We start from the raw sequence: 20,283 nt of genomic DNA on the forward strand, positions 1-20,283 counted from the left end.
AGTGAAAAAAGAAAGGTTGAGTTGGCTTTTGGAAGTTTGCTAGCCAAGAAGTGATGGACCTAACTGTTTTTTACATTCATTCTAATATCCAGAGTTAACCATTATAAGTTAGTCTGGAAGCCCCTTTCTTCCCCTCCGAGCATAAGACAGTTAGTGTTGGTACTACAAAGCTTTCTTGGTATTCATCTTAGGTCCCTCCCAGATAAAGGTTTTTCCTCCCTATTTTGTCAAGACTTCTCTCACTTCTCTATTCCTTCCCAGGGTACTTAAAGTGGTTGAAAGAGCTAGTATGAGCAAAGCATTAAGGGAGCCATAACTAGTTACCGCAGGCCTTGGTCCCACCATTACGGCCCCTTCCTGGCCAGGGCCTGTCTTCTCCACAAATTGAGGTGGATTGGAAGAGGAAGGACTTGCTATAAAAACAGATACATTTGGATAATGTGGCTTAATAATAAGTACCACCTCATATTTGTATAGACTGCTTTCACATAAATTACTCCATTTTTTAAAATTTCAGTTCCCACTACTACCCTTCTGGGAGACAAGGAAAGCACTCCTTTTGTCCATTTTACAGATGAGAAAACCAAGGCTCAGAGACTCCCTCCCACTTAACTCACTAAACTGTGGTACACATGTGTGTGTTTCTGTTTCTCTGTGTGTCTGTGTGTCTGTCTGTCTGTCAGAAATAGTGTAGAGGTTTCCGGTACATGTATAAAGACATAGGTGTGTTTTGTGGTGCTACAGAAATACTAAATGAGCAAAATAACACAACATAAGCAAATAATAAGCAAAATAAGTGAGGATATGGAATGTTATAAAAGGGAGAAAACTCATCTGACTGAGGAAATGAGGAAATCTTCACAAAGCTGAGGATATTTAGAATGTTTTTGGAAAAGTGACTGCATAAGTGGCATCTCGGCCGAGATGGTATGAAGAGTGATTGGCAAATACATGCATATCTGAAGTCAAACCATGCATTGTTCCACCATTTGGAAGATATATAAAATGGCACACACACCACCTTGCCAGAACATTTCTTCTCCATCAGGAAGCTTGTGCATTTGGTGGTCGGGGGCGGGAGCATTCTACGTAAATGGGTTTTATAATCTTCCGTACTGAATTTAAACACAAGCTGCCTTACGGGCACCTTGTGTTATCCCCCAAGCTCTGCACTCCTTCTGCCTTGTGTCTTTACCAGAGGTGGCCTGTTTGGCAAAGAGGAGTGTAACCCAGGAGGTCTATCCCAGGAGGGTCAGGGCCAGTGGGGCCTTGGCGTTCCCCAAACCCTCTCATGTGTTGATGGCCTCTCGCCCCAGCCAGACTGGGTCCTTGACCCTGACCAACTTTGTGTTGTGAACTTAAAAAAATAGTTGTACAATTTGAGTGTGTACTGGTCTGTTTACCCAGCATCGGAGCATGTGCTCCGAGTGAGTCAGGGACTGAGTTTCTAGGCCACCCTCTTCACTGGCCTATTTCTGGCTGACTTACATCCTCCTCACAGCTGGTTCTGATAAGCCTCCCAGTAGTTGTTTGAGAGCACTGAGATGGTCCGCTGCATGCAGCAGGCAATAGTGGAGGGCCTTTCCTTTTCCAGAACACACTCAGGGACACTCAGCTGGTTTCCCAAATCTCTCTTTTCAGCCTTTTCCCTGGAAGGCTCAGGAATCAGCTTTGCGGATTTATTCCGACTCATTGCTTTCTACTGCATCAGCAGGTAAGGCCTCTTCTTCTCTTATGATTTCCATCACCTGATTGGTGTGCAATATAATTGCCCTGAGGTTGCTTGATTAAAACAGGGCAGGGGGATCTGGGAGGCTTACCTCCTGTTAGATGTCCCTGGAAGCATTGGCTACTGAAATAAAATGGTCACCAAGTCCCCTGTACCAGGTTTAAGATGAAAATAATTACCCTGGACCTGCTAAATGTAACATCTCATTAATTAACATGATTATGTTCTCAAGCTGCTCTCATGGCTCCTTTCACTTAGACCCATCAAGCAAGAAAACACATACATGTGCACACACACTCACACACACACACACAGAGAAAGGGACCAATGATGCAAACTTGTCACATTTCAAGGTCCTGATAATGTTCTGAAAACTTTCCAAGGGCTATAGTTCCTTAATGTGGAACTAGAAATGTAGGTTCCTTAAACCAACCTACAAAGTGTGCATCACTGTTGTGGGGACAGAGCCCCAGAGAGCAGTTTCCAGGCTCTCAGTCTCATGTGGAGAGATGCTGGCTCGGGTGGTAGATGGCCATCAGCTGTGGCTGGTCGGCCATTGGCTGTGGCCGGTTAGCTAATTGGCCACTGATATAACTGCTGTGGCTGCGTTGGTTGGAGTCAGTCAGTTGTCAGGCAGAAAAGCAGACAGCAGGTTGCAGGTCATGTGGCTCCAGCCTCCAGTGAGACTATAGTGGTATGACTCCCCTACCTATGGCTCCGTGGGTGTTCCTTTTTGGCCTGAGACCCCGCAGGCCACCCTGCATGACACTGAGTAAGACGTTCCTTGTACCTGTTGGATTAGGCCCTTCAGGGGCAGACACCAAGCAGTTTAGCTCCTGGAGGTCCTGGGCCAAGGGAAGTCACACAATCAATGGCCTGAGGGTGGGGAGCCACTCTCAGAAGGGGACTTCTGTAATGCAGGGTCTCAGCTCCCACTCCCCACACAAGAATGCAGGATATGGTGAGGCCAAAAAGGAACAACAATGGAGCCATGGATAGAGGGTTCATACCACTATATTCTCAATGGCACCTGGTCAAGACACAAAAGCAAACATCCACCAGTATTCCAATGAGGGGTCTTCCTGCACCCGAGTCTCGCTGGCGGCCAGGTGAGACACAGGAAGTAGGATCAACACAATCCGCAATCCACAATCCGCTTTCTAACCTCACTTGCTGGCTGCAATCCACGCCTGCTAGCGCGGCCATGGCAGCTATATCAGTGGCCAATGGCTAACTGGTTACAGCTGATGGCCATTTACTACCCGAGCCAGCACCTTTCCATGTGAGGTAGAGAGCCTGGAAACTGCTCTCTGGGACTCTGTCCCTACAACTCCTGTGCTGTTTCCCAACAGGAAGAAATGAGGGGCTTCTCCAAGATTAGGCCAGAGCCCTGTGAGTGCCTCCTAGGGTATGCCAACTTCCAGGGTATGGGCAGTAGCCCTTGGCTTGTTTGAGGAAATCTGCTGCCCCAAGACAGGAGGCCAGTGCAGGAGCACCCACTGTCCCCAGGGAACCACACCTGGTCTGGTTTGAGGCCAACCAGGCCCTGGGAGTGAATTTCAACACTAACATGAGGATCAGAGGTGAAGTCGGCCAGTGTTTACTCTTTATAGTTTGCTTGTTGGTGATTGTGCTGTTGTTGTAAAGAATCATTGCACCTATAATAAAGCATTTGGCAGCAGTGCACAAAAGATACCATCTCTCTCCTCAGTGTTCATAATAGACTGGAATGACTGCTGTCCAGGGCTGGTCGGTGATTAAAGGAGATAAAGTACATGAAAGCCTGTTATAAACTCTAAGCAAGATGCCAATATAAATTAGTCCTTACAGAAAAATCCCAGCATTGACATTCTGTGGTGAGGGAGACCTGAGATTAATTTTCCTATTTTTTCAAAATGCAAAGATTCTTGATGTTTTTGTTTCTCCTTTTCACCATATGTTACTAATTTATTTAAATCTATGTTCTTAGTAATCAGTAATTGATTTGATGACCCCATCTTACCAAAATGTTTTTGAAATGTTCTAGTTGGTGGTTAGTACATAAATATATTCAGATAGGGAGTGACTGGACCATCAGCTCTGGTAGTCACACAGAACGTACATGCACTAGACTAGAGAATCCACGGATCAACAAGCATGCTTTACCGCATCAGGAAGGCACATTGAAAAGTAGAGTTGAGACCACAAACAGTGATGCACACCTTAGCCACCCAAGCCTTGTAGCTCTCTGTCGGTTTGGTGTCATCAGTGCAGTGTAGAGCATTGCCTTTCAGTCTTTTACTAGAATCATCTGGAATCTTGTTAGAATGCAGATTCCAACTGAGAGGATCGGGGGCAGCACCTGAGATTCCATTTCCAACAAGCTCCCAGGTGATGAGGCCAATACTGCTGGTTCTACAATTGCACTTTGAGTAGCAAGGGGCTAAAGAAAATAATTATCATTATTAATTATTAAATACGGGGGTGCCAAAAAAAGTATACACATTTTAAGAGATGTTATCTATCCTACAGCAGTAGTTGGCCGTCATCAGAAGTGTCTGGACGCTGATGGTAACCACTTTGAGCACCTCTTGTAATTGTAGACGTCAAACGTGACTTGTATTCATTTCGGTATATATTGAGTATTACAATTTTAATAGTTTTTTCCTTTCTTAAAATGTATATAAATTTTTTGGCACCATCTGTATAATTATCGTTTCAGGGCTTTCTCTGTATGTGCTGGGCACCATACATACATTATTTCTAATCCTCATGGCAACCCTGAAATTAGGATCAAGAAGACACTGTGGCTCGGAGAGAGTGAGAGGCTTGCCCACATTCAATTAATAAGTAGCAGATATTGGATTTGAACCTGCCTTGATGCCAAAGCCCATATTTTCCCACTAGAGAGCACAGCTCCACAGACTTGAGGTCCCGCATACCTGGGTTCCAGTTTCCACTTCATCCCACATTAACTCTGTGAGTGGGTGCAGGGACCTCTCCATCTATGTCACCCTATGCTCCTGATCTGTGAAATAGGGGACATCAAAGCTTCCTCCCAGGGGCATATGTGGGCCCCACATGAGTTAAGGTGCTTGGTGCAATGCAATAGTAGGTGCTCATTAAAATTAGTCTCCTCCCCTTTAGAAATACTACATAGAGCAAAGTTAAAAAATAAATTTAGATTATGCATGTACTAAAAATCTTGGGTGAAATGTTTATACCTAAGATGGCTTTATTTGTCTGTTACGCAAGTTGTATAATCAGGGCCCCTTTCCTTAACAGGGTGTAGGTGAGAAGGAAGTGCCCCCTTTTGTGCGTGTGTGGGCACATGCATGCATGCATGTAGGAGATGCTGTGTGCCCTGGCTGGCACAGTGGGAGAGGACTCATGCACAACATCTAATTTTCTAGTAGATCAAAGCCTAAAACCACCCATTAGCAAATGGCAGGTGTGGTTTCCTGTCATATATATCATTAAGAAAAACCAAAACCAGCCATGTGATGTTTAGGCCCTAGGTACTGCACTGGGCGAGGTAAAAGCTTAAAATAAATGTAGGTTGGTTTTGTTATATGTGGCCTTCCCCCAAAATTGTCTCAAGAAAGTAGATATTACTTAAGTTGGTATAGCCATAGAAACATATATTTATTTGAATGATTTTTTTAAACTTTTTATTGGGGGATGTTGAGCAACAGTGTGTTTCTCCAGGGCCCATCAGCTCCAAGTCAAGTCGTTGTCCTTCAATCTAGTTGTGGAGGGCGCAGCTCAGCTCCAAGTCCAGTCCCCGTTTTCAACCTTGTTTTTGAGAGCTCGTGCTCTACCCAACTGAGCCGTCTGGCCGCCCTACTTGCATGATATTTTGGTGTTAAAAGTTCTGGTGCCTATTGATCTTCATTGAAGACTATAATCAGGGTCACTGCATCTCTGGGGTCAGGCAGCATCCCCTGAAGTTCCACCTGCTTCACCTAGAACAGATGCAAGATGACAAGTAGAAGAAGGTGCTCACAACATTTGGGGGCAGGCAAAAGGGTCTCCTGGAAGCAGGAGTGACCCAGGCTTGACACCCCAGGAAAGGGGAGCCTCCTGACTGCCAACTACTGGCATTTTTGTGAGCAGTATATTAGAGCCCTGTGACACTAGTACGTTTTATTCAGGTTTTGCTCTTTCTAATTTGTTATTCATTGTCAACAGCTTCAAGGGTTCCAAAATTCTCAGTCATCCATATTTAATCTGATGCAGCCTAGAATGTTCCCTAATCTTACTGTGAACAAGTGATTTGGTATATTATTCTCTTCCATGGAAATTTTCAGTGCATCTTGTATAGATAAAACACAAGCAGAAACTCCAGGTTTTGTCCCTCCCTCCACCCCAGCCGCATAGCCCCTTGCTGTTCTTTATACATGTCAGACCCTCTCCCACCCAGGGCCTTTCCACCTGCTGCTCCATCTGCCTGAAAAGTTCTTTTCCTCACATTTTACTCCATGGCGACCTTTAGATCTTCAGTCAAATGCTATCTGCTCATGGGGCTATCCCTGGCCAACTCTCACACTTGAATACTATTATTCCCCTTTTGCACTTTATTTTTATCCATGGCACACATCCCCTTCTCATATAGTCTATAAATTGACAATTGTTTATTGTCTGTTGGTGTCCACTGAAATGAAGCTTCTTACAGGCAGAGACTTTTGTCTGTTTTGTTCCCAGTACCTGGAACAGTGTCTAGCACATCATAGATGACTATAAACATTTATTGAATGAATGAATAAGTGAATTCATTGTAAGACCAATACCACCACTAAAAAAAAAATATTGTTATTGAATATTCATTCATCCATTTATTCAAAACATACTTTTCCCCTATTTTTATCAGGCAAGATGTTGAGCTGAGAGCCCTGTCACCAATGCTGAGAGCATGGTCCTAACCCTTGTGTATGAAAATGAACAAATATTTATTAAGTCTGCCTTTACCGTTTCTGAGAAGGCAAGAGGCCATGCTCTATGCATTTACTGGGGCAATGCTATGCCCTGGCCATAGAAGCACCCTGGTGCCAGCTCAGCAGCTTCCTGTTGGGCTCTTTGGTCTGGGAGGCCGCCCTGTGTGTGTTTGCTGGTCTACACATGGTGCAATGCTGCTTGGGGGCAGGGTCGTTGCATGAGGTCCTGTAGACCTGCCTTCCTACTCGAAGTGTGGTCCAGGGCAGCAGCCTCTCCTGGGAGCTTGACAGAAATGCCAAATCTCCGGCCTCATCCAGACCTCCTTAGTTGGAGTATGCAGTATAACAAGACCCCTTCCCCCCATCACGGCCGGGATTCATGTGCAATACCTTAAAACACAAGAGGAAGTTCTTACCTCAATATTCATTGAGAATCTGCCACATGTAAGGCAATAGGATGATAAACATTAGTTTAGGATTACACATTCCTGCCCAGGGAGTTGGGCAGTCCAACATTCAGAGCAACTAGCAAATTAATAATAATGTTTTATGTCTATGATAGATCCACCAACATAGTCAGCAGTTCCAGTATGAACTCTGGGTACATTTTAGCTATCCGGGAAGGAAATCTGGTCCTCGCTGCAGATACTGAAACCATGCAGTCTTGTCTCTCAGCCTGTTCTACCTACGTTAATATGGTGCAGGAATAGTAGTCCTACAGTCCTATCACCAGTAAAGTTCTGGTTAGACACGCTGTGACGTTGACTTATGACATTTAAAATAGTTTAAGCTAAAAATGTCTCTTGGATGGAAATGAAAGCAAGAGATAGAAACATGACATGTAATTACAAATATTCTCTTTTTTGAAAAATCAGGGACGTTCTGCCATTTACCTTGAAGTTGCCTTACGCCATTTCAACAGCCAAGACGGAGGCTCAGCTTGAAGAACTAGCCCAGCTGGGACTAAGTAAGTGGGGGTCCCTGCCCAGGTCTCTCTTGAAATGAATCCATGTAGCAGAACAAAGTTGGGCTGGCTGATGATACATTGTCACATCCGAAAATAATCCCCATCTCCATGGCAAAACTTAAGGTCCATGAGAACCCTGAATCACACCTTTTGGGAGTCTTTGCAAGTCAGATGTTGAACCAATTCTCAGAGGCAGGTGCTGAGTTTGCCTGGGTAACCCCCACATCCTCCTAGCGTCTTTGAGTTTGAACTACCCAAAATGTCTAACTTCAGTAATGTGTAATTTCTTTCTTTTCTGTGGCATCTTGCTGGGGAAAGGCAGTACTTGACAGAAAGGGAAATTCAGCACAGTGTTTCTCACATGCATGGGTTTTATTCTAGAGGAACATATGGGCACTGATGACACTGCTGTGCTTTGAGGAATTTGACGGTGCAGGCATCTAGAATAACATCCGTCTCACTTCCTCGCTTGTTGTTGAGTTCCAATCCTGGTATTCTGGGTCATGTCCCTTACGCTGCCATTCATTCTTGCCCTGGCCAGCTGGGCACTTGCTCCCCTCTTGCCTCTTTGCCAATGCCCGTAAACCAACACCATGCTGCTGGACAGTGGGTGACAATGGATCAGGAAATACAGTTTACCCATTTTCACTTCTTTGTCCCATTGCCCTGGAGAATCTATGTGAGTTTAACTTTTACAAAAAAATTTTTTCTCCTAAATGAGAAAGGGAAATTTTCTTAAGGTTTTAGTGCTTTAGTCTTCAGATAAAAAACCAGGCCAAAGTATTTGAATGGAAGTTTGAGATTCTGAAGTGCAAGTGCCAGGATTCCTAAGCCCTAAGAAACAATGATACCTGACCCAGCAAATAAAGATATATGTGTTCCTTGTTTGGCATATTTTTCTCTTAATATAAACTTGTTTTGAAGCAGGTGCCATTGCCAAGGGAGCCTGCATAATTCATAGAGAAGCCTGGATGTAATCAGCTAGACTGTAGGCCCCTTGAAGTCTTAGACCAGGCCTCAGTTTTCTCTGGTGACCTCTGTCCCCATAACTCCTGGTACAGGTGTCAGCATGTAGTGTATGCTTTGTGCCGGGTCTGAAGGACTGAAGTGTTACGGACAGTGCTTCCACAAAAATATCTTGTTCTAGTGGCCACTATGCAGAAGCAAATCAGGTTAACATTAGTTAATTAACACATATTCAACTCGAATTGTCAAGGCACACATTATCCATTTTCTAAAGAGACAGCACATTTTAAAATTCTGTATTTCAATTATTTGTTCGTTCATCAAATGTTTCTGTGGAGCCTGCTATGTGGCAGGCACTATTCCACACATGAAGTGTTCAAAGTTAATAGTGTCTATCTTCCTACCCCACCGCTCAGGTTTATAGTCTATATGGGAGGAACACACACATGTCGGCTAAGTGTATTACGCCTTATAAAGTCTTTCAGTGGTGCCAGTAGAAATCTAAGGAGGACCCAAAGGCAGTGGGAGCAGTTCCACCGAGACCCACACTGGCCAGTAGAAATACATATAAAGCGAGCCAGTGTATAATTTTAAATCGTCTAGTAGCCACACTAAAGAAAATTTAAAAGACCCAGATGAAATTAATTTTTATAATTTATTTAACATAATATATCTGAAATGTTATTTCAACATATAGTTAATATTAAAGTATTAATGAAATATTTTACGTTCTTTTTTTCATACTAAATGTTTGAAATCCGGTATGTATTTTATATTTACAGCACATCTCTGTTTAGGCACTAAATTTTCATCAGAAATACATGATCTACCATGTTTCCCCGAAAATAAGACCGGGTCTTATATTATGTTTTGCTTCAAAAGACACATTAGGGCTTATGTTTAGAGGGTGTTATCCTGAAAAATCATCCTAGGGCTTATTTTCCGGTTAGCTCTTATTTCAGGAAACCATGGTATATTTAGATTTCATTAAGTTTACAGTTGAAAAGATAGATGCACATACCCAAATGCCAAACCTACTTAAAAGTTTTCCAGTAACTGAACTAGCATCAGTTTTTAAATTTAAGTTGAGAGACATTAAATAAAATTTAAAACTGAGTTTCTCCATTGCACTAGCTGGATTTCAAATGCTCGGTAGCCACTGTTGGCCCTCGTGTTGGACGGCACAGAACTAGAGGGAAAGGAAGGAGAGAGAAAGCAGGTGACACAAGCCCCAGTATCACGCATGTGTGCAACAGAGATGAGGCAGGGCAAGGTCTCCCAATGTCAGCTTCTTTCTAACTCCCCTTGACCAGCCATTCTGGGCCCATAGGAAAGAAACACATTTTAAGTAAACACAGCAAGAAAAAGCTATACAGAGAGAATTACCTCTTTCAAATGGAAATTACAACAGACAGCGTTTAATTTATCACCACCACTGCCTGCCTTAATTTGCTTGGAAAACAGACCCATCTGTAAAAGGGGACACTGGCAGTATAGCTGCAATAGGCCGTGTGTACTGCTCCAGAGTGTTGACTATGTATAGCCATGGTGAGGAGGTTATATAGGATTTGGGAGGATGGGCAGCAAACCCCAAAGATAAATGGTTGAACTTGGACTTAATATTTGCATAAGTTTGCTGTCCTTGTTTTTGCTGATGGGACCTATGAGTGTATTTTTCCGCCTTTGGGGGTTTTAATGCTGAACATGTGAAACCCTAAGCAGATTGTGTAACATCCCCCAGGCCCAGCTGCTGGTCCTGCCCATTAAAGGGGAACTGCCAGGCCCTCTGCAGGCCACCCCCAGAAGTAGATTGGAAAAGGGGTTGGTGTTGCTTCGCTTTTTGTAAAGTCAGGGAGCCCCATGGCCTTTTCCAAGCTTATACTGTAACAATTCTAGTACTTTTTTCCTCACCTGTGAAAAGCCTGGGCTGGCTTTGTTTGTTAGCCAAACCATTTCTCAAGGGCTTTGAAGGTGAAAGCCCCTGGAGCATTCCTGTGAACCCACAGCTGGGCCTGGCAGCATTTCTACACTTTCCAGTAAGGGAATGCAGTTAAAGCAGAAAAAAAAAAAAAAAAGAAAGAAAGAAAAGAAAAAAACATCAAGCGAAGCACCTCCTCCTCTAAAGACAAGAGTAGTCATACAAGTGTGCTTTCTTTTTAATTTGTGAAGGATTGGCCCAAGTGTACTGTATTTACATTCTTGTGTTCACTGATAATGACTTTCAGATTTTTGGAGCTCTCCAGCTGACAACAAACCCCCAAACCCTCCACCTCCCCATAGGCCTCTCTCCTCAGACGGTGCTTGCCCTGCCTCCCGCCAGCTCTGCCTTATAAATGGAGTGCATTCTATAAAAACCAGGACGCCTTCGGAGTTGGAGTGCAGCCAGACGAACGGAGCCCTGTGTTTTATTAATCCTCTTTTCTTGAAAGTGCACAGCCAGGACCTCAGTGGAGGCCTGAAGCGGCCCTGCACAAGGAGTCCCAACGCGAATGGCACTGAGAGGCCTCGGTCCCCCCCACCCAGACCCCCGCCACCCGCTATTAATAGTCTGCACACAAGCCCTCAGCTGTCCAGGACTGAAACCCCGGCGAGTATGCCAGAAACAGTCAACCATAACAAACATGGGAGCATAGCTCTGCTCGGAGCGAAACCAACCCCCATCCCTCCACCCCGGCTGAAGAAGCAGGCTTCTTTTCTCGAGGCAGAAGGCGGCGCAAAGACCTTGACCGGCAGCCGGCCTTGCCGGGCCCGGGAGCGGGAGCCTGAGCAGGAGCCCGGCACAGCTGGCAGCCCAGGTGGCGCCCCGCCTGCAGAGGCCCGGGGGAATTGCACAAGGGCCGAGCCCGCCAGCTCTGAATCACGGCCCCCGTGGCATGGAGGCAGACAGAGGCTGAGCGACATGAGCATTTCCACTTCCTCCTCCGACTCGCTGGAGTTCGACCGCAGCATGCCCCTGTTTGGCTACGAGGCCGATACCAACAGCAGCCTGGAGGACTATGAAGGGGAGAGTGACCAGGAGACCATGGCGCCCCCGATCAAGTCCAAAAAGAAGAGGAACAGCTCTTTCGTGCTGCCCAAGCTTGTCAAGTCCCAGCTACGTAAGATGAGCGGAGTGTTCAGCTCTTTCATGACCCCGGAGAAACGTATGGTCCGCAGGATCGCTGAACTGTCCCGGGACAAATGCACCTATTTCGGCTGCCTGGTGCAGGACTACGTGAGCTTTTTGCAGGAGAACAAGGAGTGCCATGTGTCCAGCACGGACATGCTGCAGACCATCCGGCAGTTCATGACCCAGGTGAAGAACTATTTGTCTCAGAGCTCAGAACTAGACCCCCCCATTGAGTCGCTGATACCTGAAGACCAAATAGGTAAGTACCCAGTTTGCCTTCTTTTTTTTTTTACAATATAAAAGATGCGATAACCTTGTAGGACGGAGCATTCTGTGTTAGTTATCTTAAATGAAGTTTTCTTCGGAGTTCAAAACAGCAGAACATTCCACCCGCTACATTTGAATGGATATGTAGCTTCTTAAAGTAAACCTCACTGTTATAACTGTCATGGCTGTACATGCCAGGTTGGAAAATGTTTTGGGGACTGACTGATGGAAACTGCAGAATGGTTCTGTTCAGGGATCAAGTTTGCTTTCTGGGGGTCTGGTTCTCTATCTGCTTTTGTGCTGTCTGTGTGACACCACTGTTGAGTGTTTTCTGAAAGTGGCTCTCTGCAGGCTGTGCATGCACAGAAAGATATTTTTCTGTCTTCCAGGAGGCAGTGTTTTATTCTGCTTTGCTTGGGAAGGACTTTTTATTGAGGTATAGCATATATTATGAAGAGTGAAGAGAGGACCTGTGCAGCTGGATGAGTTTCCTCACTGACAAGCGCCAGCTCAGTAACCAGAACATGACCAGCATCAGATCGCCAACCCCCCACTCCCTCAGTCCCCAGGACCCTCACACTGTCACCCTTCTCCCAAAAGGGTAACCACCCTGCTGCTTCTAATTAATCCCACAGAATTCAGTAGGAAGCACTGTTTTGGAGTAAACCAAAAAAAAGGCATTTTGTGTACCTTTAAAATAAGTAACACAGTTTGGAGGTCACATGAAAGGTGTTTCCTCCAAAGTCAAGAGGAAATACTTTCTTTATAACCTCATTGAAGGGCTGAATTAGTGGTTACTTTGGCCAAGGAAAATTTGAATTTGGCAAGCAGTCTTTTTTTCCAGGGCGAGTGTTGAAGGGATTTATTTATTTGTTTAATTTCAGAAGGTTGACTCTAAAAGGCTAGTAATTTCAGAGACCTCATTCACTGGGCAGCAACAGCCAAAAGAGCTACCAAACATTTCCAGGCAGTTCGTGAAGCTAAACACAAATTCCTTCTTTCTGATTGGGTCTGTTTGTGGAAAGTAGTAAACAGTGTGTGGTAGAGAGTTCTCTCTCTCTCTCTCCCTCTCTCTCTCTCCCCCCCTTCTGCCCTCCCTTCCCCTCTCTCCCTCCTCCTCCTCCTCCCCCTCTTCCTTTTTCTTCTCCTCCTCCTTCTCCTCCTCCTTCTTTCTCTCTCCCTCTCTCTCCTTTAAGTGAGTTTCAGCAGTTCTTTGATTTTCTCACAACGGAATCAAAGCCTTGTTTGTTTTTCTGTGGTTTGAGCTTGGATCCATGAGGCGTGGTTAGATCTGGGCTGTTGCTGAAGAGAGAGGCTCTAAGGAATGTGCCCTTGTAATATGCCTTAGAACTGAAAAAGGCTCCAAGGAGAATCAAAATAGCCACACAGACAGCTCTTTCCCCCTTCCCACCAGAGCCCACTTCTAAGGGAAGCTCAGATGTATTAACAGGGACCCCAAACTTGCCTGAGAAGCTTTCTCTGAAGGGACCCAGGGGAAGTGTGAAGCAGGCGCTGATGTCAGCCCTGGCCTATGTGGCTGACATCACCAACCAGCCCACAGAGACAAGGCTCATGAGTGGACAGGGCCTCTGCTTTCTTCACTGCTGATGGAAGCAACAACCAAAGTGCTGGTCCTGGGAAGCTCTTCTGCCTGCTTCCTTTGAAGTAAAGTTCAGATATGGCTCTTGCTCTTGGAATACAAGGCCTCATTTTCTCCAAAACAAATATACATTTTGCTGCTCCAAAAAGATGCAGCTTTTAATTTAAAATCTAAGGTCATAAGGGAAGAGAAGCTGACAGCTATGGAGCCCCTAATTTGAGTCAGGCAGCCTGTACAAGTGATTTCAGTGAGTCCTGCCTCACCCCTGTGAAGCAGACGTGGGCATTATCCCTGTGGGGGGAAGAAAGGCAGCGCTTTGCCAGGCAGAGCCATTTGTCCCAAGACTACATCAGCTAGTAACCAGCAAGTGCAGCGTTTGAACTTCCTTCCATTGGATTCAAAGCCTATGGTTTTTGAACTTCACCCCTCTGCTGCTGCCTGTGTTCATATTTTCTTGTCAAAAATTAAAGGGAATGGAAAAAAATTTTCAATCATGTTGTACACTTAAAACTAATGTAATATTATATGACAATTACATCTCAATTAAAAATTAATTTAAGAAAAATTTTAAATTAAAGAAAAGAAATTGGGGGTGGCCAGTTAGCTCAGTTGGTTAGAGTGTGGTGCTCTTAACAAGGTTGCCAGTTCGATCCCCACATGGGCCACTGTGAGCTGTGCCCTCCACAAGTAGGTTGAAACAACTACTTGACTTGGAGCTGATGGATCCTGGAAAAACACAACTTGAATAAATAAAAGTTTAAAAAAAGAAAAAGGAAAAAGAAAGGAATTCAGGGGACTTGGAATAGTAGGCTAACTCTTTGTTGAGACAGCTCAGATTAAAGCTCTTTGTGGAGGTGTGGGCCTGGCCAACCTAATTGTTGCCATGATATTTTATTGGTTTGCTTTTTAAAAGTTTCACAGAAATACATGATCTGTATTTAGATTTCATTAAATTTACAGTTGAAAAGGTAGATTCACATACCCAAATGCCAAACCTACTTAAAAGCTTTTCAGTAACTGAATTGAGCATCAGTTTTTAAATTTAAATTGAGAGACATTAAGTAAAATTTAAAACTGAGTTTCTCCATTGCATGAGCTGGATTTCAAGTGCTCAGTAGCCACAGGTGACTGACTGTTGGCTCTCGTGTTGGACAGCACAGAACTAGAGGGAAAGGAAGGAAGCATGAGACAAAACAGGTGACACAAGCCCCAATATCAGGTATGTTTGCAACACAGATGAGGCAGGGCACTTCATCATATCTATTGCTTCCCCCGTTAAACCATCATCCTATTTCGAAAATACAATGAATGTGCTGGGTTTTTGAAATTAAAAGGAAGGTGAACCAGAGCAGAGCTTCACCTGAGAAACTCATCATAAACCCAACTGAAGGAAAAGAAGTGACCCTAATTATTAGAAAACCAATCCCCTTAAATGTGCAAGTTACTGGATTAGGACTGATAAGAAAATGGACTCAGTCTAGTTGTCTGTTTTTACGTATTTCTAAATGAAGGGCTCACTAGTTTACTACAGACTTATTAGTACAGTGACTCCTTTGAACCTTGTGACCAAGTCAAGGTTGGAACATTTGTGTAGCTGTTGTTCATGGTTTGCAAATGTAAGAATAAAGGCCAAGACGTAGAACATGACTTGCAGAGGGTTATGCTACTGATAAGCAGGGGAGCCTGGATTCAAACCAGGTCTCTCTGTCTGTTTGCTCATTCCCACCAAATCTCCCTTCCTGGGAGGATGTAATTCCCTTTGAATGGATTCACTTTGAATGCCATCCCCAGAATCCCAAGCCTCAAATTTGTTCTGAACAGGTGTCTACTAAAGCTCGTAAGGCTTTTCAAGAATGCCAGTTGGGCTTCTCTACTTAAAAAAAAAAAAAAAAAAAAAAAAATCTGTTCCTGGCCTCCTTTCCCACAACTTCTGAAGGAGATAGTTCTGAACTAGGAGGTGGGAATTTAAGTGTAAAGCCTAGATTTATAGAATCTCCATCCTGAAATTAAGGAGATGAAGGAGGCATTTCACTGGTTTAACCCATGTAGAATTAGCGCCATCATTCATGTGAAAAATGACCATTTGAATGCATGTGTGTATGCATTAATATATGGAGATGGTGCTAATCTGTCTTCTTCAGAGAGTGGTTCTTTAACTGCATGGAGAAAAGCCGATGACAAACACAATAGCTCTCACCCACTGCCAGTTTACCCATATGCTCCTGTCACAACCCTTTAGATCAGCACTTTCTAGCTGAGTATAAAATGATAGTCTCAAAAATGAAAAACTGCCGTTCTACATGGTTGTGTCCTATCATGGAGAATTTCCAGTCTGTTTAGGCTTCTCTTTAAAGCGTTTCCTTCCCCAACTGCCATTGGAGGTTTTAAAACAAATATTGCTTGATGATTGACATCAGCAGCACTCTTCTGGTTGGAGGATGAAGCCTATGAAGACAAGACGTGGTGAGTTCCCACGTGAGCCAGCTCTCTGATCGTTCCAGGGCCACCTATTATGTTTCCCTTCTGGACAGTTATCCCCCCACCCTCACCTCACCTTCTCCAAAGTAGTACACGGAAGGACAAACAAGTGCGTTAACAAGAAGTGTACAGTTTCAGGTCCTACTCAAAAGCCCTAGGATCAGTAACTTCATCAGCAAAGGGAGGTGTATTCATTACTGTTGTGTCCTGCCCAGTAAAGTATCGACAGGGTGTGACATTACTCATTATTCTAACGTGTTTCTCTTTGGTGAGTTTTCACATCATACCACTCTTGCTTCAGTCTTTTTCAACCAATGGGAGAAATTAGTGCAAACTCTCTGGTAGTGAAATCTCCACTTTGCAGAACTAATTGCGTTTTGTAGTGAGTGTTTTGATTTTATTCAAGCAAAATAATTTTTATTTCTGATTGGTTGTTAATCTGAGAAAATCCCTCTGTTTTCAAGTCTTATTCAAGAAAAACAAAATTTCTGCAACTCCAAAAAATGTTGGTAATCCCAAATTTTCTATTTCATTCAAACTGCCCACCACAGACTATCAACAATGATACAAAAAAGCCAACTATTCATATTCATAAAAGTCAGTAGTGAAAAACAAGACAATACTGTTTTGCTTTGTTTAATTGCTGTATACTAAAATGTGTATTTACTCTGAAGAGTATTTTAATTATTTGAAGAAAAAGTATCCTTAAACTCAACATTTCCCTCTTATTTCAAAGAGAACATCAATTTACATATACGTGTGTGTTTTTCAATAGAGAAATACTGAAATGTGGTTAGACACCAGACAGCATGGCATGCATAAGAAAGGGGATTTGAACTGATTCCCTAAGAGTGAAACAATTGCAACTACTCTGCTTCAGATCACTTTTTAAAAAATGAATATGTAAGTCTGGCTCAAACTTCAATGTCTAGTGTGATTTGTTTTTAATTTTTAATTCACAGTTTGGGTTAAGCCCTTGAGTTATTTATCTCCCCTTTTTTAGATAAAGAGCCATTCTGAGAGATGTGATCAGAGACATATTGGTGCCAATATGTGGAGATTAAAACCTTGAATCTGACTTTTGATCTAGTACACATGACCGACCACATCATCTAGAAGAAGCGAACGTCCTTATACAGTTAACAAGGGGTAGAGAGAAAGGAGGATTGACCTCCTGCAGCATAGAAAAAGAATGCCTGTATTATTTTTGAAAATTAGTTTAAGTAGATAGGAGACCACAGAAAGAAACACCTCTCTTTCCCATGGGGCATCATTTGTTGTATTATTTCTACTTTAGGGCATCAAACTTGGGTTAATTATGCTTTATCAACTAAAAGAAGTTTCACAACTCCAGTTGAGAATCTCTGCCCAGGGGTCCCTGATTCCATGATACTCTATACAAGGGAACTGTTAGTCCAGTAATTCAGAGAGTCCTTGCTAACAATGTGGGGGTTGAGGGTGGCGTCACAAAATAAGGTATCTGTGCTAGAATGTTTTCTGACTGTAGAATCTTCCATCTCAAGAGAGATAAGCGTCTCCCTGGACAGGATCCATCAGCAGGTAAAAGCGGAATTCATGTAGGAATTGAGAGCATGAGCCAAGGGACACTTGAAATGTTACATTGATTGAAATGGAAGCTCGAGAATCTTTAAGGCTTTGACGTGTTTCCCAGTACTCTACTCCTGCCAAAAGCATGGCTCTGATTGGCTGTCATGGTGAGGCATGCACCTAGTGAAGGAGCCCTCACCGTCCAGGGTCCCAACTATAGCCTTGCCTCACTTGGCCCAGCCTCTCAACAGAGACCACATCGTGCAAGCACAGCCCTCACCCTCTCACCTCAGACACAATGTCCACTGTGGAGGTTCTTGCTTATTGTCTGGGCCTAGAGGCTTGTTTTGGAAGCTAGAATTCACAACCTGCCTCTTGCTGAGTTGAAGAGTATGTGTTACATGCATACTACATTTTTAATAGAAACAAGTGAAAGCCCCCATAATCCCTCACCCCTGTGTGGTTCTTGATAGTTTACAAAGCACTTTTATGCATAGAATCCCCTTAAATCTCCTTAATGCCTTAGGAGGCCCCATTTATTATCCTCACTTTTATAGATGAGGAAACAAAAGCTTAGCGAGGTCAAGCCAGGATGCAAACAAGACTGAAATCGACTCATGTGGCAGTCTTTTCCTACATCTCACACAGCAGCTACACTGCCTTTCTTGTCTGTTTTATGAGGAGGGAGGATGACCGAAGAGATGGAGTCACACCATAGAGAGGCCTGAGATCCACATGCCTTAACGTTGATGTTGTTACCCTGGCTCACCAACCCAAAGTTGAGTTTGCCAGGTTTCTGCTTGGTACAATTAAATGTCGTCGTCCCCCGCCCCCGCGCCCATATTCTATTCCTCAGACGCAAACAGTTAAGGGTGTTTGCCCATACTCAAAGGATGAAGGTAGAGCTAAGCTCCACCTACAGAGGATGAGGGATCAACATGAATTATTTGGAATTCTTCTGTAAGGAGGATTGGTCTCTTCTCCCCTGCCTTCATTTTTACTGACCTTCTAGTAGAAGGCACTGAAATCAGTCTGACAGATTCCATACATAAAATATTACATGAATATAGCCTATACTTTTGCATAATGCCCTTCCTTGAAGCACACCAAAATGAACAATAATATATAAATGAATCACCACCCCAGTGCTTGTTATCTTTATTTTGGTGCCATCCCTGCTGGTCTTGTGGGATCTTCCTTTACTGATGAAGTGTTCTTTATTATTTATTATTTATAGGCGGAGGGATGCAATCCTGATTACTTAAAGCAAAGCCAGGTATAGGCCATCCCTGCAGGGCACCAGAGGACTCTGTGGGAATTGGGCTGGGTGCCTGGACCTGGACAATGGCTTCCTCACCAGAGTCACACTTTCTGTTTTCTGCAGGGGTAAAGAGAAGAAACTAAATTTTCATGTAGCCTTCCAAAGGAAGGATTTGTAGTTCAATTCAACCGTCACTTTTGGAGCACGTGCTATGTGTGGTCCTTCATCACGACCCCCAGGTTTTGTGTTCAGAGGACTTCCCTTTACGGAGAGAGGTCTAATTCTCTAGATGTCTGTGCCATGGCAAAGGCAACAAAGACTGCTGAGTTCACAGAGAGAGGGGAGGAGCATGTGAAGAGGGAGGGAAAGCAAGCCCTCCTGGGAAGCCACATTGGGGAAAGCAAGGAGCCCATCAGACACAGGGAATAGCATGTGGAAAGGCGCAGAGACCCAGAGGGCCACAATACTGTTGGCTTCAGCAAGAACTTGGGCTGTTTGTGGGGGACATGCTGGGAAGAAGGAATGGAAGGCAAGGCCAGGGTGCATCCTCAGGAGATGTCTGCATTTATAAGGTAGTGGACAGCATATTAGAAAGATCACCCCAGTGGAACTTTTTAACAATATTTCTAGCTCAGATACCAACCAATCAAATCAGACACTGGCCATAAACACCTGTGGACCAGTGTGACAAGCCAGGATGCCAAGGGCCTGTAGTGGACAGACATAGAGCAGGGACCGAGGCCCTCCCAGTTAGTAGAGCAAAAACAGTTAGTGGTGAACTGAACCCACCCTTCGTTCCACATGCTTTCTCATATGAAATGGGGCTGGGGGCTCTCAATTCCCATTGCTCTGAAAGATACACAGCTGCCCAGGACGATCGGCTCATCTGCGGTTTTGAGCTGTTAGAGACAGAATGAGGCTGTGATAAAACACTGAGAGTTTCAGGGCAGAAAAACCCAGAGGGCTGCACTTCAGGTCTTCTGTCTTTGTACCTATGGATGGGAAGAGCTTAGGAACAGTAAGAAAACGTGAGAGAGAGAAAGATGCACAGGAAACTAGGTGGTTTTACAATTAATTTATCAAAGTACTTTCAGTTCCCATTTCAAACAAAGCAAACCACAGTTAACAGCAAAAAACGAAACGTTCATTAAACCTGGTGTCCCTTTACAAAGGCATGTACTGCACATTCAAAAGGAACAGAGGGAATCAATGGTTTCTGCCCACTGACTAGGTGTCAGGTGCATGCGAAGCGCTCATTGTGTAAGCTCCCCTCAACCCTCCCAACAATTCCATCGGGAACCTCTGAGTGATCCCATTTTACAGGTAAGGAATCTGAGGCCTAGAAAGGTCATCTTCACTCAAGGTCACAAAGTAGAAAACTGCTCATTTGGACCTCGTATCTGACCTGAGGGTCACTGGGACACGAGGTGGTCTGCTTTATGAGT

At 44.1% G+C, this 20,283-nt stretch overlaps 2 protein-coding genes across 12 annotated transcripts in view; both read left to right on the plus strand.

Moving 5' to 3' along the window:
- Positions 1-20,283, plus strand: part of NAA20 (N-alpha-acetyltransferase 20, NatB catalytic subunit) — a 343,857-nt gene that overhangs the window by 269,314 nt on the left and 54,260 nt on the right. The gene's annotated exons all lie outside the window — the stretch shown is intronic.
- The window catches only part of RIN2 (Ras and Rab interactor 2), a 244,717-nt gene that overhangs the window by 208,098 nt on the left and 16,336 nt on the right, over positions 1-20,283 (plus strand). For 10 of the 11 annotated variants that reach the window (XM_074318234.1, XM_074318239.1, XM_074318237.1 and 7 more), the window contains 3 exons: positions 1,642-1,714; positions 7,518-7,609; positions 10,801-11,943. In XM_074318234.1, coding sequence (XP_074174335.1) covers positions 1,642-1,714; positions 7,518-7,609; positions 10,801-11,943 — 1,308 coding nt within the window. The remainder of the gene's footprint in view (positions 1-1,641; positions 1,715-7,517; positions 7,610-10,800; positions 11,944-20,283) is intronic. The other variant, XM_074318240.1, reaches the window with a different exon arrangement.

This window comes from Rhinolophus sinicus, linkage group LG13 (genome assembly GCF_036562045.2).
Source record: "Rhinolophus sinicus isolate RSC01 linkage group LG13, ASM3656204v1, whole genome shotgun sequence".
In the NCBI taxonomy this organism is placed as follows: Eukaryota; Metazoa; Chordata; class Mammalia; order Chiroptera; family Rhinolophidae; genus Rhinolophus; species Rhinolophus sinicus.